The sequence below is a fragment of the Panthera onca genome, chromosome A2, assembly GCF_046562875.1.
Source record: "Panthera onca isolate mPanOnc1 chromosome A2, mPanOnc1 haplotype 2, whole genome shotgun sequence".
In the NCBI taxonomy this organism is placed as follows: Eukaryota; Metazoa; Chordata; class Mammalia; order Carnivora; family Felidae; genus Panthera; species Panthera onca.
In genome coordinates, this window is record NC_138340.1 from 15,488,579 (window position 1) to 15,514,506 (window position 25,928).

The window sequence follows — 25,928 nt, forward strand, 5'->3', positions numbered from 1 at the left end:
CTTCTCTTCTCCCCTTCCTTCCTTCTTTCTTTCCTTCCTTCCCTCCTTCCCTCCTTCCTTCCTTCCCTTCCTCCCTCCCTCTCTCCCTCCCTCCCTCCCTCCCTCCCTCCCTTCCTTCCTTCTTCCCTCCTTCCCCCCTTTCCTTCCTTTCTCCCTCCTTCCCTTCCCTTCCCTTCCTCCCTTCTTTCCTTTCCTTTCCTTTCCTTTCCTTTCCTTTCCTTTCCTTTCCTTCCTTTCCTCCCTCTCTCCCTTCCTCCCTTTCCTTCCTTCCTTCCTTCCTTCCTTTCTTTCCCTTCCTCCCTCCCTCTTCTTTTCTTTCTTTCTTTCTTTCTTTTCTTTCTTTCTTTCTTTCTTTCTTTCTTTCTTTCTTTCTTTCTTTCTCTCTCTCTCTCCCTTACTTTTCTCTCTTTATCTCTTTCTTTCTCCCTTTCTAGAATTGCTGGTTTGAACTTATAAAGTCAGCCAAGGTCACTTTTCTGGACTCTGGTAACTGATGACATTGAAGGCACAGGGTTTTCATGAGGCTCTGGGTCCAGCATGGTCTCATTCGGTGACACTTCTTCAACTTTTTTCCCGTCCCCTCTTCTCTAGTGCAGAGAAACAGAGCTCATGGAATTGAATTCCATGATGTGAGTGGTGCCTGAATGATTGTTTTCATACCACATATTTCCTTTCTGGATCTGGCACATTCTTCGGTTCTGTCAGATCATAGAACTGGGTCACTTAAACAAGTTGGAAACTCTTAACATCCTTAGATGTGTTGTTTTTCTATATTCTTGGCCATGGTCAAAATTGAAAAACGCACAAACAGGAAGAAGCTGACAAGTCCTATTAGTGTTTTTATGTTGAGTCCACATTTGAAAATGCAAAACTCACCTTCTCCTGTCTCCTAATAACCTTTATTGTGAATGAAAGTCACGGAGCCACAGAGGAGCTACATCCTTCACCCCATCTCCGGTCCACTGTTGTTTTGAGGCCTCCTCATCAGCAGGTCCTGCCTCCTGCTCGGCTCGTTAGCAGCGTTTAAAGTCCCCACTGCGAGGACCAGCACGGCCCAGATGTGGGGGAGCGGGGTGCTGAGTAGTGGAAACGGCATTGACCCCGATTTAAAAAATCTTTGTGCCGATGAAACATTATCGTGATTATTCGAGACAGTGAATCCATTTGTAAATACCTTTGCAAGCTTCATGCAGGTCACATTTTTGGGGTCGTCCGTTTGTTTTGTCGTTGTCGTGTTGTGCTGGTTTTTGGTGGAAAGCTTAAAGAGATGTTGAAGAAAGTGTATAATTCAACTTTTACCGATAGGTGACCGCCCATTTCACAGAGGACTTCTCACTGAACTCGGCAATCTCTCAGCTGATGGGATTCAGCAATGCCCTCCTGGTAAGTGGCCCTCTTGTTCTCATCTGCTGATAGCACAGGAGGGCAGGTGGCTTCCCGCCACATGCTGAGGTGGCCTGCAGGGTGCCGGGTTGCGGACAGAGAGCAGCACCGTGGTATCATCCCCTCGGTGCGGCTCTCTTATCTTAAAGAAGCATTTTTTTTTCCCATAGTCACAACCTAGCTTTAGAGCTGGAAGGTTCTTTTTTTTTTTTTTTTTAATTTTTTTTTTTTAACGTTTATTTATTTTTGAGATGGAGAGAGACAGAGCATGAACAGGGGAGGGGCAGAGAGAGAGGGAGACACAGAATCCGAAACAGGCTCCAGGCTCTGGGCTGTCAGCACAGAGCCCGACGTGGGGCTCGAACTCACGGACCGTGAGATCATGACCTGAGCCAAAGTCGGACGCTCAACCGACCAAGCCACCCAGGCGCCCCTAGAGCTGGAAGGTTCTTAAAGATGGGCCCAAAATAACTTTAAAAAAAGGGAGGGGGACACCTGGGTGGCCCAGCCGGTTAAGCGCTGACTTCGGCTCACGTCATGATCTCACGGTTTGTGGGTTCAAACCCTCCTGCATCAGGCTCAGGTTGTGGGTTCAAACCCCCTGCAGAGCCAGCTTGGGATCCTCTCTCTTCCTTTCCTTCTCTGCCCCTTCCCCCACTTGCGTGCTCTCTCTCTCTCCCTCTCTCTCTCTCTCTCAAAATAAATAAACTTAAAAAAAAAAATTCTCTCGCCCAACGACTCCCCTCCCTCCTGCCCCCCCCCACCATGGTTTGCCTACGAGGACCTGACGCCCAGGGAGGTTAGATGACGTGTCTGGTCGTTTAGTGACAAATCCATGACTGCATAAAACTTACCATTTTTAGTGTGTTAAAACATGCCACGTTCAAAGGTAGATAAAAACTGGGGAAAACATTTTATAACAAAAATATCGGACATAAGGCTTAAGATTCTCAATATATAAAGAGCCTTTCACATACGAATATGAAATACCTAACCTAAAAGCGGTCAAAGGAGGTGAAAGGAGGTAATTCACAGAAGGTAAGATAGAAATAACCCGTAAACTTGGCAGAAGAAAGTATTTGCCTCACTAATTATCGTGAAATGCAAATTAAAAACGCGGTGCTATTTTTTTTTTTTTTTTTTTTTTGCCTATCAAATTCGCGGAGACTTTTTAACATAAAGTCTGTGCTATTACAAAGGCAGTGAGACGGTGTCACACATCAGCAGTGGCCATGGTTGATGTAACTTCTCCAGGAAGCACTTTGACTTTGAGGTCAGTAGTCCTGCAGTTGTTTATGTCCTTTGATTCAAGGGTGCCCACTGGCCAGCAACTCGCAGTCACGGAGACATAGAACCCCAGCTGTCCTCAGAAGGGAAAATCGGGAAATGACTCCGGTCGTATCAATGAGAAGGAAATACACCACCGCCATTCACACTGTGCTTTCCAGGAATACTTAGTTTCAGAAACTGTTCGTGATACAACAGCAAGGAAGAACACACGATACAAAAGTGTCTATGTGATAACAACTCCAGTCAAGCCAAAGGGCATATGGGCAGATGTGGAAAGTCCCGTATTTTTGCATTTTTGGAGACCGGGATAAAATACATCAGTTTTCTTCTAGGTTGGATGGACAACGCATGAGTGATTTCGCGTTTCCGAAATTTTCTTTGCCGAGTGTGTGTGATTTTTTTAATTGGGAAAAAATGGCAAATATTATAGAAAAAAGAAATTAAAAATGAAATGCCTACTCGCTGACAGTTCCATCTACAGCCCTTCTGGTTGACTCTCTCTGTACCCTCACCCATGGAATTAGATTCCAATCTCTTAGGCTGTTTTGCAAAGATCATAGAGGCTTTTTTTTTTTTTTTTTTTAATGTATAGGGGCGCCTGGGTGGCTCATTCGGTTGAGCATCCAACTCTCGATTTCAGCTCAGGTCATGATCTCGCGGTTTGTGGGATCGAGCACCGCATCGGGCTCTGTGCTGACAGCATGGAGCCTGCTTAGGATTCTCTCTCTCCCTCTCTGCCCCTCCCCAGCACAAGCCCCCCCCCCCCATATAAATATATAAACATTTTTTTAAATGTACAGTATTTTGTGGGGGGCTTCTGGGTAGCTCAGTCAGTTAAGCATCCAACTTAGGCTCAGGTCATGATCTCTCGTCTCATGGGTTCAGGCCCCACATCGGGCTCTGTGCTGACAGCTCAGAGCCTGGAGCCTGTTTCGGATTCTGTGTCTCCCTCTCTCTCTGCCCCTCCCCCATTCGTGCTCTCTCTCTCTCTCTCTCTCTCAAAAATAAACTTAAAAATTTTTTTTAAATGTAGAGTATTTTTGGCCTCTCTCTACCTAGCAAAATATATATCATGGGGGCTTCCTCCTTTTAATTTTAGCAAACATCGTAAAATTAAACCAAAATTGTTTTTGTCACAATTGTTTTGTGAACGTAGACTGGAGTGCCACCATCTCGCCAGGCTGGTTTTTATCGGGACTCGCCCAGCGTGCCTCGACAACCGCCAGCCTCTGGGAAGCTCAGTGATGTCCTTCCCACAGCCACGTCGGGATGGCCCCTCTCCTTCCCCGCCGTCCTTGGACCACACTCGCCAGTTCACACCCTGCTTTGCTCGCCACCGTCCCTCCCCTGCACCCTGTGACACCCTTAATTCCTCTGTCACTTGTCTCCCCGGTTGATAGTAAACCCCTTGAGGGCAGAGACTGTACCTTTCTGGACGTTTTATCCCCAAAGTCCAGCATAGGGTGGGTACCCCGTAAATTAGATGGGCGCGTGGCTGGGTCACCTGGCTAGCTGCACTGCAGGAAGAAACTGGGTGTTTACAGTAACTGGCAAAGCTGTTTAATAGAAGGAGGACCCCTGAGGCCCCCGAGGGGGCAGAGGGACCCCTGTGCTAGACATTTGCACGTTGCGAAACCCGTGAGCAAGTCCTTGTGCGTGTCTCACGGGCTCCGAAGCACCTGGGAAACCCAGCAGAGCAGCTAGGCGTTGAACTCTGATTTCAGACAAAGCTGGATGCTCGTGGGAGCTGCGTTGCTTGGTTAACCACCTACCTGGGGGCAGGTTACTCTCCCCCCGTGACCCTTAGCTGCTTCATCCGCCAGGTGGGGGGAAGAACACTGCCCCCCCAGCGGTAGCTGTAGGAATCAGATGAGCCAGCCTCAGACTGAGGGCGTAGTACGTGCTCAGTTAAGAGTGGTGTCTTTGCTGTTGCTGCTGCTGCCCTCCTTGTCATACTAGGGTTAGATGGGGGACATTCTTCGTCCAGAGCAAACGGATGGCCAGGAGGGTTGCTGCTTGCCTGCCTGTGTCTCTGGACTTCAGATACATGGATGGCCTTCCTTCCCCAGGCTTATTCTGTGTGCCTCGGTGTTCTCACATTGTTCTTTTCTCTTCCCCAGCAAGCCTCGCAGAGAGTCGTTCTCCACAGCCCCGAGTTCGAGGACGCTGTGTGTGCCCTGACCGTGATGGCTGCCCCGATGGCCCCTCACATCACCTCGGAGCTCTGGGCAGGTAGGTGGGCGTGTCCTCGTCTGACCCGTTACTGCTAACCAGGATGTGCTCCAGCCTCTTCTTGAACACGACCCGGGGCTCAGATGTCCTCAGGCGTGGGGTCCGACATTTGGCATCCGTACCTGGGACCCCTCTGTCTTGTAGTGGGAGTGGTGGGACTTCTGCGTGGTCACCCCCGCCAAAGGGGAGGACACTTCTCCGCTTCGGCACTCTGTGCCCAGACGAATGGGAATATTGGCGTCACCACGGAACTCAGTGTCCCGCTCTCCCTATACCATGACCCCATGTTATCTTTTTAAGGTGGAAACTCGGCTTTAGTCCCACTTTATGGATGGAGAGCAGGGCACCTGGAATTATGGTTGCGGATCTAAACCTTAGTCGCTTAGACGGGGATTCAGGCTCTCCAGCAGCCCATTATTGCTGAACTGGGCACCGAGGCGTGTCCCCCTGCCCGAGGCTCAGGTGAATCAGCTGCAGAAGCCTCTGCCCCTCCCGCCCCCCTTGGAGGTCCTAGTTCTGGAGCCTTGGGGAGTGACTGGAGGGCCTGTTTTTAACCACCTGCTCGGTGATTCTGATGTGCGGGCAAGCGGGGGGACTGTGGCCCTCTGCTGTTAAGACCTGGCCCTCACATGAAAGCCTAAGGCAGGACCTCATGCACTTTTCCTCTCGTAAGGCAGCCCCATGAAAACGTTTTTCAGGGCCCATTGGTCATTCTCAAAGGCTATCGCTAGAAATACTTACGTCCTCTCCTTTTAAGAAATAATTTAGGGGCGCCTGGGTGGCTCAGTCGGTTAAGCGGCCGACTTCGGCTCAGGTCATGATCTCGCATCCGTGAGTTCGAACCCCGCGTCGGGCTCTGTGCTGACAGCTCAGAGCTTGGAGCCTGTTTCAGATTCTGTGTCTCCCTCTCTCTGACCCTCCCCCGTTCATGCTTTGTCTCTCTCTGTCTCAAAAAAAAAAAAAAAAGTTAAAAAAGAAATAATTTAAACATTCTTCACACTAAGCTGCCTTCAGTAGTTAATTCTTTCTTTTCCTTGTACTCATCTCTATTTTTTGTTAATTTTGATACGGGATTACCTCTTCAGATGGTATATGAGGTTCATCAAAAAAAAATCGTTTTTTGATTTTTGGACACTTAGACCACTTATAATTATACAATATCATTTTAAAAGTTGAACAGCTATGTTTGTGTCCACATGCAAAATCATTTCCTTAAACACATATCTAGACATAATGCTTGCTCAGAAGGGACATAAAATACCCCTTGAGAGAGCGCAAGCGGGAGGGGGGCAGGGGATCGGAAGCGGGCCCTGTGCTGACAGCCGCGAGCCCGACGTGGGGCTCGAACCCACAAACCGTGAGATCGTGACCTGAGCCGGAGCCGGATGCTCAACCGACTGAGCCACCGGGGCGCCCCAAAATACTAAGGCTTTTGAGACGCATTTTCAGATCAGCTTCCAAAAATTCTCTGGAGCGCTGGCGAAGCTGCTCGGACGAGAGCATCCGTCACGATTCCCGGTGTTTTGCAAGGACTTTGCAGTGCCTCTGTGGTAAACTCATCCCGCATGCTGGAACAGCCCCGCCTGGGCCCACTCCGTCCCCTGGAAATCCTGAGTGACACCCTCGCTGAGCCTTGGCTGCCGCGAGGGTGAGCGTCGGGGCCGCACGCCTTCCGTGGCCAGTGTGGGTGGTTAAGTCTTAGAGGGGCTCGGGCCCCCGGGCCTCGGCCTCAGTGTCAGAGGCCTAGTGTGGCCTGCGGGGACGGACTCAAGACGGAGTGTGCGACACAGCTCGGCCGCCCTCTACACGGGCTTCCTCCGATGAGGTTTCCCCTGGTTAGCAAAAAATTCACTTCCGAGTATTTCTAGTTTGAAAACGAGACACATCTGTCAACATTTTGATTTTTTTTTTTTTTTTTTTTAACCCGTAAACGTTTTTCATGACTGCATTAATTGTCCACAGGCATGACTTTGGTAACTGTTCCAGTCACGTGTGTAACACTCGTTCCCATCATCCACTGTGGACAATTCTGTGCGTAAATCTGTGTTCCCGCTTCACAGGATGTCCTTGAAGCGGGAAGGTTAGGAATGTTTTCAAGACTCTTGATGTATGTCGCCAGATTATTTTCCTGAAAAGTTATCCCCGTTTCCACTCCACGCCTGTTTTTCAAGCATATGTTCTGTTTCACTGATTTAATTATTGGATTTTTCCATACGGTTTTAACATCTGGTGGGCTAGCCTCCCTTCATTTCTTTTTCATAATTTTTTTAGCTCCTCTCACCTGTTTTTTCTTCTCAATAGAACTCTGGTATAATTTTTTTAATGTTTATTCATTTTTGAGAAAGAGAGAGACAGAGCACTAGTGGGGTAGGGACAGAGAGGGAACGAGACACAAAATCCAAAGCAGGCTCCCGGCTCCGAGCTGCCAGCACAGAGCCCGACGCGGGGCTCGAACCCACAAACCATGAGATCGTGACCTGAGCTGAAGTGGGACGCTTAACTGACTGAGCCACCCAGGTGCCCCTGATTTTATTATTAAAATGCTTGGATCTTGATTGAAATTTGGCTAAACCTAGAATTAATTTGGGAAGGTCTCACATTTTTACCCCTTCCAGACTTCCATCTGATCTGTCCCTACCCTCCCCCATTTTCTTTAAATTTTATTTTTAAGTAATCTCTCCACCCAACATGGGGCTCAAACTGACAACCCTAAGATCAAGAGTCCCACACTCTACCGACTGAGCCAGCCAGGCACCCCTGCCCTTGTCTGGCCCTTTATTCTAGACTTCCTTTGTGCTGAGTCAAGTTTTGTAGTTTTTTTCATGTAACTCCTGTCCATTTTTTTTTTTTTTAAATGTTCATGTTTGAGAGAGCAGGAGAGGGGCAGAGAGAGGGCGGGGGGCGGGGCGGGGGGGAAGACAGAGGATCTGAAGTGAGCTATGCGGTGACAGCAGAGAGCCTGATGTAGGGGATGTGGGGCTTGAACTCACCAACCGTGAGATCATCACCTGAGCTGAAGTCAGATGTTTAACCAACTGAGCCACCCAGGTGCCCAGTCCCATGCATTTCTTAAGATTATCCTCAAGTGGGTTTTTTGTTGTCGTTGTTCTTGTATTTTGTCCACACTCTTGTGACTGCAATATTTTTTCTTTTACAATTTTTGACTGGTAATGGCTGGCATGTAATTTTTAAAATTTATTTGCATACTTATTCTCTGACCCAGATTCCCTTCCAATTTCTCATACGTTGTGTAAGGGGTAAAATCCTCTTAGATTTTTTAGGATGCTGTGATCAGCAAATAAGGATAAGTATTGTCTTCCTTTCTAATGGTTAGAAAGGTCTCCGTGTGTGTGTACGTACTGCTTAGAAAACCCTACAGGTCGTTCAAGAATGCTGGTGCCAGACAGCCCTGTCTCACTTCCAGAAGGAAAGGGAACTAATGCGGGGCGCCTGGGTGGCTCAATCAGCTAAACATCCGACTTCGACTCAGGTCATGATCTCACGGTCTGTGAGTTCGAGCCCCGCATCGGGTTCTGTGCCGACAGCTCAGAGCCTGGAGCCTGCTTGTGATGCTGTGTCTCCCTCTCCCTCTCTGCCCCTAACTCACTCGCATTCTGTCTCTGTCTCTCAAAAATAAATAAACATTAAAAAAAAAATTTTTTTTTAAGCAAGGAAACACGCTTCCCTGTTGGGCTTGATGTTGGCTGTGGGTTGAGGATAGATATTCCCTATAATGTTAAGGAAACAGCTTTCCGTCCTTGTTTTCCAGAACTGATATTAGGAGTGGGAGCTGTATTTTACTTAACATCCATTCTTCCAGTGTTAAGGTGTTTGTATCATTTGCTTTTAACTTCCCCCTCTGCCCCATTGATATCACTTAGGTCCAGTTAATCGATTGCCTAATATTAAGCTCTCCTGGGATGGATTTCTCTTGACCGTGGTGTTGTGGACTTAACATACCGTTAAATTCTATCTGCTAGAGTTTTATTTAGAAATTGGCCGTTATTCTCCTGAGGAAGACCAGCCTTTCTCAGTAGGCGTGGTCAGGTTTAGAAATGAGGGTTTCACCGACTTCACCCGATGAATTGTGTTGGTTTCCTTCTGTGTTTTGCCTTCTCTTAGAACAGACTATAAAGGATGAGTCGTTTGCCCGTTCTTTGCGGAATAGACAGAGTGCCCCAAAGGGAGTTTGGTACAGGCCCTGCTATGCTGTTGCCGTATTATGCAGCCTTTTCTTATCTCCTGGGGAAGGAAACCTGGCTCTTTCATTTAGCATTGGCGACCGCGTTACGTTTTTTAAATGGCGTGCTGTTCACTCTTTCCTAGTCTTCCTTTGCTAAAGCAAACCAATCTAACTTGCAATAAACTCCCTCTTATCCTGGAATATACATGTCTCTTTCTTTTACCTTCTTTGTCCCGCATTCTCTGTTTTCCTCCCTCATTTCATTTCTCCCACAAAAGAGTAAAGTCAGTGGGATTTGCCGAAACCCCCTCCTTGGGTCCCCCTTCAGTTGCATTGCCCGGGGGAGGGGGCAGACCGGCTCTACTCTCCCCAGGGCCCCCTCCCTACCCGGCAGGTCTTAGGATACGAGTATGCACTGTGGGCGTGGCCCTGCCAGTCTGTCCTTCAGCTTTGCGACAGGATCCTCAACAGACATATGCTAAAGTATTAGGATAGAAACGCCTGTTCTAGACCTTGCTCCGTGATTCTCCCTACACAGCACACGTGGCTTTTGTGAGCTGTGTTACAAGTACGTATAGCTTGAATCTTAGTTTTGCTACAGTGTTTCATTCAGTCGGTTTATAGAGCGTGTATTATGTGCCACGCTCCGTTCTGGGGCATCTGTGGGAGAGCTGGCGAGGGCCTTCTGGTTAAGGTCTTCCCTCAAGCTTTACAAATTCATGGCAACTAATTGTGTTTTTGTTTTTGTTTTTAATGTTTGTTAATTTATTTCGAGAGAGAGAGAGCGTGTGTGTGCACACAAGAGCAGGAGAAAGAGAGAGAGAGAGACTCCCAACTGGGCCCCGTGCTGTCAGCACAGAGCTCCGCGCGGGGCTCAAACCCACGAACCGTGAGATCGTGACCGGAGCCGAAATCAAGAGTCAGACTCAACCGACTAAGCCACCCAGGTGCCCCCTAATTTTGTTTTTTTTAATTCAAAGAAGTAATGGGAAGCCGTTGTCTCCGGGCTCTCCCCCCTGTGTGTGTGTGGCCCCCTCTGAATGAGCAGCAGGGGCCATAACGTAGTCAAGTGAGGAGTCCCCGCACCTGGTGTGGCAGTCTGGTCATTGACTCACAGGCGCGGGTCAGGTGCCCTCAGGAGAGAATGGAGATGTGACCCCTCCCCGGCCCTCCCAGAACTAAAGAGGGCCAGCGTCTCCAGGTGTGGGAAGTCCTTTGCAGACAGAAGCCCTGTGTCGCGAGGAGCTTCATTATTGTCATCTTACACCGCCGGTCATTCTTGAGCCAAGGCTTTGCACGGTTTTCACACGCACGTGTCTGTTCTAGAAAACTCAGCTTCCATGTTGGCTTCAGGTTTCATTCCCTCATCTTTGGAAGGTAACTCAGAATGGCTATAAAAGGGAACGCGGCGAGGGGCAGAATGGTCAGAAATGGCCATTTCCCAGAGTTCCCTAGAGAAGCAGATTTTCACAGGACAGGTTCTCTCCCAGAGAGCAGCAGAATTGAGACCGGTCCCCTAGGGGAGGTCCGGAGCCCTGTGGGCTAAATGGCCGCCAATGCTGTGGATAAAAAGGAAACATTTCAGAGGAGCTTGAATAGTCCCCTACCAGTCCCTTCAAGAGCCAGTGAAGACCTTCAGTAGGAAACAGAACCAATGTCTTGGCAGTGGGAGAAAGCTGTAACAGGATGAGGAAATCTTTTTTCCTTCCTGAAGTTTTGGATCTAAGAAGCTCAAGATACCACGTCTGAATTTACACAGTTCTCTTTTGTGTACCATAATAGGGTATTGTCCTAATCCAGACAAGGGGTGGTGGCTGCTCGCTTAGGGAAATTTTGTGTATTTGGAGTCACTGATACTGTTTCCAGACGAAGGACACAAGGTTTCCTTTGGTGGTGGACAGTAAAAAGGCAGAAAGTCACCCACCAGGGAGCTTCTTGGTGGTACTCTGGTTGGAGATCTAATTTCATCATCCTGAAAAATGACTTTTCTAACCGGCAACAGCGTGGATGGATCCCAAGGGGATTATGCTGGGTGAAAAAAGTCAATCTCAAAAGGTTATATACTGAGTCCATTTATACATAACGTTCTCAAAATAACTAATTTATATAGAGAGAAAACACAGTAGTGGTTGCCAGGGGGTTAGGGACTGGCCGGGGGGGTGGGGGTGGCCATGAAAAGGAGAACACAAGGGGGCACCTGGGTGGCTCAGTCGGTTGAGGTCAGGTCGTGATCTCACGGTTCATGAGTTCAAGCCCCACACGGGCTCTTTGCTGACAGTGCAGAGCCTGCTTGGGATTCTCTCTCTCTCTCTCTCTCTCTCTCTCTCTCTCTCTCTCTCTCTTTCTCTCTCAGCCCCTCCTCCACTCATGCTCTCTCTCAAAATAAATCAATAAGCTTCAAATAAAAAAGAATTTAATCTGACACTAGAACTCCATGCATGTAATCCGTGAAATGTGTATCTGTTTCTATGCAGATGTTGGCATTCTGTATCGACACTCACGGGCGGGCGTACCCATTCTTTTCTTACCAGCCACATTGTGTCCCACCCTACGAAGGCTCTGTAAGTCATTTGGGTGGTTTTTCTTTTGCTATTATTTTGTGCTGCTTTGGGGTTAGCCTCTTGTCCAAACTACGAGTTACTTAAAATGTGGCGGTAAGCTCTCTGTTTCTGTTCTTCCGGCCATTTTTATGGTTGCACAGGGAGGTTTCTGTCTGGACTCCTGCCTCAGGCTTTACCTTGTGGAAGCTTCAGGTCTTTCATCAGCACCTTAATTTGTGAGGTCACAGCAAGGTGACCCTGTGCCCCCCCGCTTAGGCGTTCCGAAGTAACTCGCAACCCTCAAAGCCGCAGGCTGCCGCCACGGATCCATTTTTCCTCGTAAAAGTGGCTGTAAAATAGTGTAGTGTAGCATTTTGCCACACGTATGTGTTATGTTCCTCAATTTCAACAAAATTACAAACGTACACATCGTGTGTGTGTGTGTGTGTGTGTGTGTGTGTGTCCGTTGTAAAGGAGAGTAAGTTCTCACTGATGGTCTGAGGGCATTTTACATACGAATACGCATGTGCGTGTCAGTGTCGTTATTTCAAAAGAAAGTCAGCTTAACTGACCGAGCCACCCAGGCACCCCGAGTGTCGTTATTTCAAAAGAAAGTCAGCAGGACCCCTTCTGTGGGCAAAAGCCAAAATCTAGCGGCGTCACATCCTGTCCATTTCCTTGGAATCGCCAGGGCTGGATGAGGCTCAGTGGGGATCAGAGGCCATGGAGTCCCCAAGCCCACCCTTACGTGTGTGTGAGAGCGCGGGGCCGGGGTGGCAGCCGGCCTGGTGACGGCCAGCAAGAGAGGCCGCCGGCCACAGACACCGTGACCGCCCCAGCACTCGCTCCCGGCTGCCACGGCGGCGTGGCGACCTTGCCAGTGCTCCGCGCACGAGAGGAGGCTCGGTTCCGCTGTTTCAGTCACTTGCCTGGAAGGTCAGTGACAACAGCTCTCCCAGAGGAGGGGTCGGAAGGGGGTGGGCCGTAGGCAACAGCCAGCCCCCGCTTGGTAGCCTTGTGCTCCATGGCCTTGACACTTCCCAAAGTGTTCAGACTTTGTCCAGGTGCTAACCCAGAGGCCAGCTCTCGACCCGGGCTGTGTCATGTAAAGAAACCATTGTTTTTGCTATGCAAATGTTGGGTATTTTTACCTCCCTAAAGAGTAGAGAGGCAAAAACAGGGCCTAGAACCCGCCGGGAGTTTCTGTTCCTCCCCGCTGAGCAGGATGGCCCCACCCCTGTCTATAGGGAAACCCTGGCAGGGACCCAGGCTGCTATAAATAAGCATCCTGATCGCTCCAGGAAGGCCGGGCTTCCTCATTTTTTTTTATTGTGGAATTTGTAACAGCTTCTGCCCAGAACATTTGTGTCCGAGGCCCTTTCATCTCCCAGGCATCCTGTACAATTACCATGCGGAGGGTCTGGAATCCGTCCCGCTGCAGCTGGGTCACAGGACAAGGCAGACTGGGCCAGCCTGCTAAAATAAAGACGTGATTATCTCCCTCCTGTGACCTCTGTCTTGTATTTAGATAGGAGTCATAATAGCACCCCTTCTGAGGAACAAGCAGGAAGCTCCTTTCGGCTTCGGCCAAAACGCACATCTGTCAGGAATGGAGTAGGTCCATCGGCAAGTGCTGGAACCCCGGGGCACAGGGGCCAGCTGGGCCCCAGGAATACATCTTTGATGCCGCTCGATTCTCAGACTCTGGCAGGCGTTCACTTCCCTAAAACCCACTGGCAGCACGGGGTTACAGCAAGAGTGCCAGAGAGTAAAACATACAGTAAGCAACACATAAGTGCTCGATACCAGCACAAGAATCACGACAGAGGTGCCCGGAGTAGAATGGGTCAGCGCCGCTCCAGAGTGAGCCGTGGACCCGGGGCCGGTCTGGGAACCGGCTGTGACAACCCACAAGGAGATAAGCAGCTTGAGCTTCCAAGGTGGATCACCTCTGCCTCTACGCACACATCGGGGGGTAGGCCGACCAGCTTCTTTCAGGAGCACGACCCTCTCGAGGAAGCCGCACGTTGGTCCACGCTCTGGCCGAGCTCTACCGAATGGCGGACGGCCACTTTGAGAGCTACTTGTAAGAGCTTTGGAGAATCCAGAAACCATCCCGACTACAGGGTATTGTAAAAGAAAAATCACAAACCGATAGGGAAGGGGAGGTTGACTCTACCAACCAGGGTTGGAAACTTGACCGTGTAATGTTCTTTCACGTTACCCACAAAAGAAGGCACAGCTGATTCAACGGGGAACACAGAGAAACCCTAGGAAGAAACGAGAAGAGGGGCACCTGGGTGGTTCAGCCAGTTAAGCGTCTGACTCTTGGTTTCGGCTCACAATTGCGCGAGTTCGAGCCCCACGTCCGGCCCTGTGCTGGCAGTGCTGTGACTGCTTGGGATCCTCTCTCTCTCTCTGCCCCTCCCCCACTTGTGCTGTCTGTGTCTCTCTCAAATAAGTAATAAATTTTAAAAGGTAAAAAAATCAAAAGACAAAAAAAATTAGAAAAAAACAGAAGAAAAATCTTGAACTGATCTCACAGTGTGGGAAACCTTCATTTCAAAATACCCTTTCAAATTACTGAAGTATTCAATGTTTTTGGTAGAGAATCTGTTAACACATTAAAAGAAAGAGGGCCCCTGGGGAGCTCAGTCCGTTAAGCATCCGACTTCGGCTCAGGTCATGATCCCGTGAGGTTCCTGAGTTCAAGCCCCGCATCCGGCTCTGTGCTGACGTTTCGGAGCCTGGAGCCTGCTTCGGTTTCTGTGTCTCCCCTTCTCTCTCTGCCCCTCCCCCACTCACGCTCTGTCTCTGTCTCTCAAAAAATAAACAAATGTTAAGAAAAAATTTTTCAAGAAAGATCACCTGTGCTCCCACCTCCCAGATACAGTCACTGCTGGTATTGTGTTCCATTCCCTGTGACCTTTTGTCCGTTGGTATAAACATTTACTAAAACTCGAGTCGTGTTATGTGTGCTATTGTATATCATCCTTTCCCATGAAATTAATCACTATTTTATTTATTTATTCTTTAAACGTTTATTTACTTTTGAGAGCGAGAGAGAAGGAGCGCACACACGTGCAGGGGAGGGGCAGAGACAGAGGGAGGGCAGAAGATCTTAAGGGGGCTCTGAGCTGTCAGCACAGAGCCCTACGCGGGCCTCAAACTCACAAGCCGTGAGACCATGACCTGAGCTGAAGTCGGACGCTTAACGGACTGAGCCACCCAGGCTCTCTAATTAATTACGATTTTATTTTTTTTATTTAAAAAAAAAAATTTTTTTTTAACGTTTATTTTTGAGACAGAGAGAGACAGAGCATGAACAGGGGAGGGTCAGAGAGAGGGAGACACAGAATCCGAAACAGGCCCCAGGCTCCGAGCTGTCAGCACAGAGCCCGACGCGGGGCTCGAACTCACGGACCGCGAGATCATGACCTGAGCCGAAGTCGGCCGCTTAACCGACTGAGCCACCCAGGCGCCCCTCTAATTAATTATGATTTTAAAGTAGTGAAACAAAAGGAATACAGAACTCCATATACAGCATGATCCTGATGGTAGTGGGTTGTTTTGGTGGGGTTGGTTTATATATATCCTAGCCATTAAATACATTACTATCTTCCCAAAAAAGAAGCTTAAAAAGTGCTGTCCAGATGAACATGATTTTCTTCTTTATAGTCTGACCTTTTCTGCCAGGAGCGGGCATTACTTTTGCCATTGGGGAAAATAAAACGTCATCGGTCCCAACACAGCGTTCCTGGCACACTGGTGTTGGTGGGATTCATTCCCTCTGTGTCAGAGCTGGCTTCAGACCATTCGCTGAGGCATGGGCTCCTCCCTCAAATGCATCTTCTGGGCTCAAGGCTAATGACGATGAGGAGGTGTGCAAGGGCCACCCCCGGAAAAGCCAATCACGGCGTGAGGAATGCCGCCACGTTCACTGCCATCCCCCCCCCACCCCCCATCCAGGGCCCGCCTCCAGGAGGATGAGGAGGTGGTCAGGGTGCGGCCGCACTGGTAGTGCCCAGGGATCTGCTTTCTGACGCGTGTCTTTCCTGCACGTTTGGGGGCCTCTCTTGTGCTCATGAGATCGGCAGCGACTTTGCAGGCCAAGCCTTTCCTGCTCAGAAGCCCCCGGCTGAAGTCCCCGGGCAGCCCTGCAGGTGTGGAGCCCGCCTGTGCCTGCTTTGGGGCCGCAGCACGACGCGCTCTGGGACGCAGACCTGTGGGCTTTGATTCCTCACCGCCTCCTCGGGTTCCACCCACCCGAGCCAAGGCCAGCTCTTTCCAGTTCAGCCCTTGGCAGGAGCCCCTCTCGAGAAGAGGTCGAGTGTGAAGGCTGAGATCCCTCTGAGAAGGTCGAGAAGGAACGCTGTTCTCAGCATGTGGGCTCCAGTGATGATGAGTAAAAGGACCCGGCGGGAGGGCCTCGCGGACCACAAGTAATCACAGGCAGGAAAGGAAGCGAGAACAGCTCGTTATTTTGGGATCCGCTCTCAGGAGCACAAAGACATTCCTTCATCAACAGAACCGCAGAGACCAAGGCAGATCAGCGGCCTTGTTGTTCCCAAAATGCACACTTTAGAACCACGTGTCCACCCATCTTTACAGCTCTGGGCGCTGTTGAAAATAGTTGGGGGGGGGCTACCCATAAACCCAGGCCAGAGTAAGTGGGGGGGCACCTGGCAGGCTGTGAAAAAGCCGTAGTGCGGCCTCAGGCAGCTCCACGCCGGGCTGTGCCGGGGCGAAAGCGACTCCCCCTGCCCCTCCCGTGAGCCCTGCGTGTTCAGTGACCCTCTGTGCCTTGGCATTGCAGGCCTGCAACAGGTGCCCGGGAAGCTGTGTGCCCACTATGCCTGGGACGACAGCGTGCTGCTTCAGGCGTGGCCGGCCGTGGACCCGCAGTTCCTTCAGCAGCCCGACGTCGTGGAGATGGCCGTCCTGGTGAGTCTCTCCCGCAGCCCCAGACTCTGGGAGTCTCCCGGCCCCGCGCGAGACCCACAGCCACTGCCTGGGCCTTTCCAGCCTACCCCGCCCTCAGCCTGACCGTCCCACCCCTCTTTGCTTTGCACACTTCAGTTTTGAGGTCACCGCATACCAAAAGCTTGTGAGCATAAAATACTCAGGGCCCTCCAGGGATTAGAAAGTGGAAAATAGAACCCTGTCCCGCGTTACAGGTTCTGATCGTCTTGTTCTCCAGCCGTGTTCCAGTCTCCTCTTTCGTCTGTTTCGTTCAGCTGCTCCTGGTTCATTTAGGGAGGAGGGTGAGAGTGAGGAGGTGGGCAGAACAGGAGCACCTCACTGAAAAATCTCTTCCAGAAAGGCTACATCAAATTTCTTTTGCGGGGGGGACGCCTCGGTGACTCAGTCAGTGGAGCTTCCAACTCGTGATCTCAGGGTCGCGGGTTTGAGCCCCGCATTGGGCTCCGTGCTGGGCATAGAGCCTACTTAAAAAAAAAAAAAAAAAAAAAAAAAAGAATTTCTTTTTTTGGTAAATTGCATCATTGTAGGTACATAAAAGACATTTTTTATTTCAACCTTTTATAGAGCAGGTAACTCTAACAGTTTATCCTTTATGTGATTGTTACATATGTAAGCTGATGTGGCTGAACTGGGGGACCTCTTAGCACACACGTCTCTGAACCACGTATGGGGCCAGGTCATTCGCATCCAAAATCGAAGTAAACTCTTCTCACTCAGTGAAGTAGGCGTTTCCATTCTCAGTGTTTGCAGTGGAGGAATCAGAGAAGTTGGTCGCCTTGCCCGGGTTTATTGATTCATCAGTAGTTCTCATGTTACCATCAGGCACAGTGCTAGGCTCTGGGGATAAAAATCAAACAGGACACACAGGGTCCCTAATACCTACAGAGCTGTAAGCCGAGTGGGAGAGACGGGAAAGAGAAAAAGGAAAGAAAAATATTACTGCACATTGTGAAAAAGGCCATGAAGACATCACCCGGGGGCTGAGGGAGAGCACAGCCTCCCAGGGGCCTGGTCTGCCAGGCAGGTGCAAACCCTGCCCTTCTGTGTCTGTGCAAACCCTGGGCCCAGCAGGGGGGTGGACGTGTGGAGAAACGGCTTCATGCGGGAGGCTCAGCCCCTCGGAAGCCACTCTTGTTTCCACGCCACCTCCCCTGGCTCTTGGTTCCACGCTGACCCCGCTTTGCCTCCCCCACAGAGAGGAGGACATGGGCCTGGCCTGGAGGGCTTCTTCCAAAACTCTCAAAGTCAAAAACAGCTCTGTGGCGCAGAGAAGCCGTTTCTTCTTTACCTTAAGTGATGTCTGTAAGAAATATCTCAGGGCGCCTGGGTGGCTCAGTCGGTTAGGCGTCCGACTTCGGCTCAGGTCACGATCTCGCGGTCCGTGAGCTCGAGCCCCGCGTCGGGCTCTGTGCTGACAGCTCGGAGCCTGGAGCCTGCTTCGGATTCTGTGTCTCCCCCTCTCTCTGCCCCTCCCCCACTTATGCTCTCTCTTTCTCTCTCGAAAACAAATAAACATTAAAAGAAATTTTTTTTTAAATAAGAAAGATCTCGTGGGCCCCTGAGAACACGTCCTCCGCACATTGAGAAATGCCAGCTTGGGGAACTGGAAGTTTAGCCTATGCAGTATCATTCCACTTTGATCACTGCAGAAAAGAAATTTCGTTTTGGTAATTGCAGAAAGGATTTCAGATTGTCGTTGAAATGAAAACTCAGAGTTTAAAATGTTTACAAATGGGACTCCCTGCAGGTCTACCCAACTTGAGCACCTCGGGCTCGGGGCACCGGGCCGTGTGACAGACCTCCTGTGGAGGCCTGCGTTCTGTGTTTGTGTGATCTCGACTGGCGCCCCGGCCGGAAATGGGAGCTGAGCACCATGCAGTGTAATTCAGCGTGATTCGGTCCGGCTCGAGTTCTCGGTGCCCACGGCATGCAGGGCCGTGCCCAACACTAGGGATACTGAGCCCAGGGGCACCGCCTTCTCTCCATGCAGCGTGGCGCCCACGAGGGACGGTCTAGGGGGCACACAAATGCCACACACACACACACACACACACACACACACACACACACACACACGGGGTTTCTGGAGACTCAAGGTTAACACGTGGAGCTTGGGAGCGAGACTCTCCTGCCTGTAAGTCTCCGTCTTACAAGATACTTCCATAAGCCTCGGTTTCCTCAACGGCGAAATGGGGGCCACACAGTGGCTGCTCTGTCTAGTTGTTGAAAGAATTAGATCGGATGACGCCAGGAGACGCTTAGCTTGCTTCTGGACACACTAGTGACAAAACCCACTAACAAGCAGTGAGCACCGACTACGGGCCGGGCACTGCCCGAAGAACTTTTGAGATCCTGACTCATTTACCCCCACACAGCTGCCCTGGAGCGGGCCCTGTTTTACCCATGTCACATAAATGACTAAATGACAGGCTCCTGCCCGTCCTGCTTGCTAGGTGCTCGTGTCGGGATCACCGCTTCACACAGTCAGGGCATTGACGGAAGGGGACGTGGGACCTTGGCCGTAAAGAGGAGCAGCATTTCCCTAGTGCAGAAGAGGATGCCTGCTCGGCAGAAGCAAAGGGGGGAGTGCCCTCAGGGACATTGGGACGGTGAGCCACGGAGGGGGGGCTAGAGCACAGGCTCAAGCAGGGCATCAGGGCTGGGGGCTAGCAGGGGGCTGACCAGGGGGAGAGAGGATCCATGAGGTCATCCGGTCTCCACTTGTGGGGTGGGGCCTCGGGCAGCTGACTTCACCTCTTGTGCCTCGGCTTTCCCATCCGTACAGTGGGCACACAGTGGTCCTGCATGTGCCTTACGAGGCTGCAGGAGGATAAGCAGGTTTGCTCGGGTGGATTGCGTAGCCCAGCGCCTGGCACAGAGCGAGAGCTCGGTCAGCGGGAGCTTTCCTTGTTTTTCGCTGTTGCGGGGCTGCCTCCGTGTCGGTGAGTGGCCGTGGGTGGGGCGAGGGCAGTGCTCATGGTTTCCAACTTTTCAGCTGGAAAAGTCCAAGAGAACAATGCCGAGGCCCCGGACCGAGGCTGTGGGTGATGGGGGGGGGGGGGGGCAGTGGCAAAGATGGAGGGGCAGAAGCTTGTGAAGCCACCAGAGACCAAAAGATTCTTCTAAAGTCAAAGAGAGCTTCTTCCCCTTTGGGCCCCTGAAGGCCAAGTCCGGGAGCATCTGTTGTCCATTTAACTGGTGCCTCATGCCAGGAGGTGGAGCATGATAGAGACCCACCCGCCGCGAAGGGACTGCCCGGGGTGAGGCGACTCAGGGGAGTCCCAGGGCTCCAGAAGCCATGAGAGGGTGTCTGGGGCCGTGTGGGAAGGCCTGCTGGGTTCCCTGGCCACATCCTGAGGTCACGGGACCCCCTTCCCCAGCCCAGCTGGGGACAAGAACGATTCAGCTCCCCGGACAGGCCTCACCAGAGGGGCCAGCCCCCAGGTCCCCAGGGAATCCCTGGGTCTGGAAGTAGGGTCATTGTGCCGAGCACATCCCACACCGGCCCCTTCCATCGTGGCCGGGAGTAAGGAGGCGTAAGGCTTAGTGAGCTGGTCCTTTCGGACAGGTGATCTTCCTCAACAGTCCGGAAGATTCCATCCTTAAAGAAGAGAAAACTGAAGGTCCCACGGCTTGTGAGTCCAGGCCTGAGAGTCAAGCCTGAGTCTGTCTGCGCAAAAGCACGCGCTCTCTCGCTTGCCCCGGGCCCCTCTTCCCTGGGTAAGATCCGGAAGCGGAAGCTGGAGCTGTGTGACTCATTACCAAGTTCTGAGAAGGCCGTGTCCGGGGCCCCCAGGACTTCACAGGGGGCACGGCTTTGGTGTGACAGGGTGGGAGGTCTCGGTCAAAGCAAGCACAGGGCGGTGGAAGAAGGTAGCTCCCGATGGCTTAGAAACGAGAAGGCGGGCGGTGGGGGGCACAGTCCTTTGAGCAGCAGCCCTAGCTCTTCTGTTTTCGGACACCAAAACCCTGCGTCCAGGAGACTCATGCTTTTTCATTTTACTTTTATTTTTTAAGTTTATTTGTTTTGAGAGACAGAGAGCGAGTGGGGGAGGGGGAGAGAGAGAGAGAGAGAGAGAGAGAGAGAGAGAATTCCAAGCAGGTGCCACACTGTCGCCACGGAGCCCGACGTAGAGCTCCAGCTCTTTGAAACACGAGATCACGACCGAAGCTGAAATCCAGAGGCGGACGCTTAACCCGGCTGAGCCACCCCCAACCCCGAGGCTCACACTTTGTAGTTGTTCTTTTTTCATGTTTATTTATTTTTGAGCTGGTGAGAGACAGAGCATGAGTGGGGGAGGGGCAGAGAGAGAGAGAGGGAGACACGGAATCCGAAGCAGGTTCCAGGCTCTGCCGAGCTGTCAGCACAGAGCCTGACACGGGGCTCGAACTCACGGACCGCGAGATCATGACCTGAGCCGACGTCGGACGCTCAACCGACTGAGCCACCCAGGCGCCCCTAGACGCACACTTTTTTAAAAGAGCCACGTTTTTTAAATTAATTCTTTGTTTATTTATTTATTTATTTTTAAGTTTATTTATTTTGAGAGAGACAGAGACACTGCGAGTGGCGGGGGAAGGGTGGCGAGAGAATCCCAGGCAGGCTCCGTGCTGCGTGCAGGGCCCAATGCTGGCCTTGGACTCACAAACCTCGAGATTATGACCTGAGCCGAAACCAAGGGTTGGACGCTCAACCGACTGAGCCACTGGATGGAACCAATCCCAGGCACCCCCCCCCCCCCCAAAAGAACCATATTTTAGAACATTTCAGGACGTACTATTTTACCATATTTGGCTCCCGCGCAGTGATATAGAGTGATGCAACCAAGAAAAATGCCACCAAGTGCTACATAAATCTGAAAAAAATGAGGCGGGTGATTAGGGACACCTAATAGGCTTTGGTCGAAACTTCAGAGACTATTCCTGGTAACTTTTCATAATACAGTGACTGCATTTTCCCGGTAAAAAAAACAGGAGCGTCAGTGAAAGAAGCGTTGAGTGTTCTTACGGGAGCAGTGGGCTTGGGGATTTGAAGCATGGCTGTTGAGAAGCCACCAGGGCCGTGAGAGCACTTTCCCCCGTGCCCACGTCAGTTCATACTTGCTGTGAAGTTTGTCCGTATTGAAAAATCCTCAGTGAATACCCAACCGACGTCTGCAACTGTACCGGCCCCTTCTCGGCAAGGAGAGTTAAAGTGATGTGGGCCCAGGTTCCCGGTCGCCGTGCCCGGGCGCCCCCTTTTCACAGGAGCCAGGCCCGTGACAGGGAGGTTGCCTGCCTTCCGCGCGAGCCGGCCCACCCGCGGCCTGGGTAAAATCCTGGGTGACGCAGCCCTTCCCCTCCCCCGGGGAGCAGCTGAGGGTGTGTGACCTCACTTCCTGCGCAGCTGGGACGGGGCCACGCTCGGGAAGCACAGGTGCACTGGCCGCAGGTGCCGGGGGCCCCCAGCCTCTCCCTGCCCGTCTGGGTGTGTTGGGAGGCTGGGCACGGACGCCACCCCTCCTCGGGGAAGGCGCCTGCCACTCTCAGGACTTTTCCTCATCGCTTGTCTCGGCTTCTCTCCTCAGATCAACAACAAAGCCTGCGGCACAATCCCCGTGCCCCAGCGAGTCTCGCGGGACCAGGACAAAGTCCACGAACTCGTCCTCCAAAGCGAGCTGGGTGTCAGGCTCTTGCAGGGGCGAAGCATCAAGAAAGCGTTCCTCTCCCCCAGAACGGCCCTCATCAACTTCCTGGTGCAGGACTGACGGCAGGGAGGAGGAAGGGGTAGGGGTAGGGGGGCGCTGGCCCAGGGTGGGGAAACGACGGATGTCTTGAATGCTCACCCTCGTCCTCTGACGGACGGGTACGGGTGGCGAGCCTCTGTGGCGGGGCCTGGTGCAGGGGTGGGGACGGGTGTGGGCAGAGCAGAAGGACTCTCGAAGGCGGAGGGGTGGGGCAGCCCCTGAAGGTGGAGGAAGCCATCTGACCCCGCGCGAAGCCACCAGAGGTACGGCCGGGTGTCTGCAGGAAGGCGAGAAGAGAAGTGAGAACGCACGTGTGCCTCTCGAGCAGCCTGGGAGCTTCTGACCCCCAGAAACTGCACGGCCTTCGACACACCCCGGGAACGGGAGGGCGAACTGAGGACCCACGCACGGCATTTGGGTCGTGTCCAAAAGCCCAGATTGTGGCGTGGACGCTGCGGTCTTCAGAAGCTGCTAGGAGCCAGAAGGCAAGCGGGGCGGGTCCCTCTACAGGTGTCCCCGCCTCCTGGGGTGAAGCACCACTTCCTACCCTCTCTCGGGGTGTGACATTTGCTGCGCAGTGAGGCGGGACCACGCCGGGTGGGACCTCAGATGGAAGCAGTCGCGGCCCCGCGCGGTGTCTGCTCATGTGGGCCCCAGATGCCGCCACCGCCGTCGATGTGGCCCCCGGAGCCCATCGTGAGAAGCGCGAGCTCGCCGCGGAGGAGTGGCCCAGAGCCACTGGGTGTTGCCTTCTTGTTCAGGCAGCCGGGGAGGCGGCTGGGGACGGACCCCTCTCGCCGGTTCGTTAGGATAACCGGGTCCTATGTGATGTCAGCAGTTGGGTGCTCTGAGCAGAAGTGGCCGAAGCCACTGATTAACATTTAATGGGGAAGTGGAGCAGAATCTCGCCATTTTGTGATCCTGAAAATCTGTATTTGTTTTCTGATGCCATTTTTCTGAGGTAACCTCAGATGAGGTAGCCTGCAGTTGAACAGCTGACAGATGACTTTTTTTTTTTTAACGTAATAAAATGTTTGTCATGTGCGACTTTGGGACATATGTGTGGTCTTGGAATAGCCACCGCATTCCAGTTCTAGGAGTTAATCAGGAACAGACTGAGGTATTCTATCATCGTCGGAAGCCTTGGCCGTATGCCTGACTCCACATGGAAAGTTCTAAAGTGAGGTACGTATAGGACTTACAGACATGGCTGGCAACACTGATTCAGAGATACGAGTAACAGCCGTTAAAGTTACTGGCTCTTGAATGTGGCTCACCTGAACACGGTTTCTGGTCCCCGTTAAATCAGAAATTCTGATTTAAGTGGTCTAAGGTGCACTTGGGCATCAGGGAATTTTAGAAGCTGCACGGGTGATTCTTTTTTATGTATCTTTTCAGTGTTTATTTATTTTTGAGACAGAGAGAGAGAGCAGGGGAGGGACAGAAAGAGAGGGAGACACAGAATCAGGCTCCAGGCTCTGAGATGTCAGCAGAGAGCCCGATGCGGGGCTCGAACTCACGAACCACGAGATCATGCCCTGAACCGAAGTCGGAGGCTTAACCGACGGAGCCACCCAGGTGCTCCTGCACGGGTGATTCTAATGGACAGCAAAGCCTGAGAACCACTGGATTAAGTCGGTGGGTTTGAACTGTAATATTTAACTAGTTCCTCCTCTTCCTATCTTCAGCTTCGCTGGGGTGAGTTTGGTGTAGGACCAAAACATCTGGAGGAGGACAGCTGGGAAAGAAGGGGAAGCAGGGGCCAGAACTCTCCAGCAGGTACTTAAGATGTTCCCGGAGCTGACTTGGGTAGGCACAGCCCCATTCCACAGACTAGCACCTGTGGATTAAATATAAGCAAGTGGATGAAGATATTTATTTGATCCAGGGAGGGAGGAGTGAGTGGTTTTGGTTGCTTGTCCTGTTTGGCCCCAAAGTGAGCTGAGTGGCCTTGAACAACAAGATACGGGTAGTGGGGGAAGGTCCTTTACCTGCACATAATCTGGCCAGAGCAGTGGGCCATTAAAGCCTCAGGGCTGCTGCACTAACCACTGTGGCTTTGGAGAACTTTTTCTCCAAGAGGATAAATCTTTTGAAAACAAGAGCTCCGTCGGTACTCCTTGAGATGGTTGGTATAGAGGAAGAAAGGAACGAAAGGCTAATCCCTGGGGGTAGGGAGGAGGGGTGGGGAAGCCTCTCAGGGCTCTCTTAACTGCCTCGATGCAGGGACAGGTAGTGGCTGACTGTCCGAGAGCACGGTGTGGGGTCCACGGGGCTGGAGGCAGAAGTTGTTGCCAAGCCGGTGGGAGAGCCAGGCTCACGGGGCGATGGCAGGGTTTTATCTGTCAGGGGGCGGAGTGAAGAGAGTTTGTCCACAAGGAAAGCGGTGCCGGGAAGCCCCACGGCAGGTGCCACTACGGTAGGCACCTAGGTTTGCCAAGGAAAACGAAATTGATCTCGGAGACCCTAAAGCAACAGATGAGCCGAGAAACGACTTAGACATGCTTCGTCCCAACCTAAGTGACCCCTCCCCCCCCCCCCGGGAGCTGGTTAAGGAAAATTGGGTGCAGCTGGAGACAAAGCATGGTTTATAAAAGGACGTAAGGCCAAGGATGTTTCTAAAAAACATGTACGATGAAATTTTTCTCACGAATAAATCAGTATACTTACGCGGTGTGTTCCTGACCATGATGTTTTTAAATTCCCACCCTTACAAAGACCAAAGGAAATTTGCCCGCAAATCACTGGTTGAAGAGTCCTACACATAATTTTTTTCCTTCTGTTTCCTTTTTTTTTTTTTTTTTGCATTTTCTAACTTGTATTGGCTGTGGGGTTTTTCATTAATGGGGGGGGGGGGATATCAAAATGGACAATTTTTGAAGATCCGGATGAGCTAAAGGCCTACCCCCCACCCCTTGATTTTTCTTTCTTTTTTTCCTCCTCTCACAGTATCTAGTTGCCACTGGGGAGCACCCCAGTTAGGAAGACATTGGCCCTTTGTCGTGTGATGTGGAATCCAAGCAAAAAGCAGCCCCCGTAAGGTTGCTGTTTGTAGTCAGTCACTCCGCGTGGGCAGGTGTGGGAAGCTCCTTCTCGTCTCGCAGACGGAGGACAAAAGAACAGAAGGTAACATTCCCTTCACGGAACTCTCCTGTTCTCGGCGGATGAACTGCTGTGGCAGCCAAGGACGTGGGCTCCGGAGTCAGCCAGACCAAGGTTCTGGGACTGTGTGTCCCAGCGACCAGGTCACCTGCCACCTCAGTGATCTAGGCAAGCCATGGGAATGTCTCTGAGCCTTTGTTTCTTCAACTATAAAACAGGAGTAAAAATAATGCCTTGGGGTATGAGGACAAAGGGAGATTGTGTAAAGCACGCGGCACATAATAAGCTCTCAATAAATGAGAGCGGCTTGTTATGAGTAATCTTGCCCGACTAAGAATAGGCTCATGGTCTAGAATGGGATTATCTTTGGTCAGAAAAAAAGGGAACATTTAGAAAAAATAGGCATGCCAGGCCTGTTGAGGAAAAAGGTTGAAGCAGTAAACTCGAAGGAATTTTAATCCTGTTGGCAGAATCAGCCTTTTATATGGT

General features: G+C 51.5%; 1 protein-coding gene and 1 long non-coding RNA gene across 16 annotated transcripts in view; one reads left to right on the forward strand and one right to left on the reverse strand.

Moving 5' to 3' along the window:
- The window catches only part of LARS2 (leucyl-tRNA synthetase 2, mitochondrial), a 186,776-nt gene extending 163,392 nt beyond the window's left edge, over window positions 1-23,384 (forward strand). For 2 of the 15 annotated variants that reach the window (XM_081792774.1, XM_078443162.2), the window contains 6 exons: window positions 1,306-1,383; window positions 3,830-3,985; window positions 4,794-4,905; window positions 6,355-6,553; window positions 16,445-16,572; window positions 22,179-23,384. In XM_081792774.1, coding sequence (XP_081648900.1) covers window positions 1,306-1,383; window positions 3,830-3,985; window positions 4,794-4,905; window positions 6,355-6,553; window positions 16,445-16,572; window positions 22,179-22,381 — 876 coding nt within the window. In that variant the 3' untranslated portion in view covers window positions 22,382-23,384. Of the gene's footprint in view, window positions 1-1,305; window positions 1,384-3,829; window positions 3,986-4,793; window positions 4,906-6,354; window positions 6,554-11,562; window positions 11,650-15,306; window positions 15,792-16,444; window positions 16,573-22,178 lie in introns of those variants that run through there. The other 13 variants (XM_081792812.1, XM_078443169.2, XM_081792741.1 and 10 more) reach the window with 12 other exon arrangements.
- Window positions 21,005-22,172, reverse strand: LOC144615718 (uncharacterized). Its single transcript, XR_013554260.2, has 3 exons — window positions 21,760-22,172; window positions 21,390-21,467; window positions 21,005-21,275 (listed from the first exon to the last, which is right to left on the reverse strand). It is a non-coding gene; the product is annotated as an uncharacterized LOC144615718 (long non-coding RNA).
- Window positions 23,385-25,928: the final 2,544 nt, after the last annotated feature.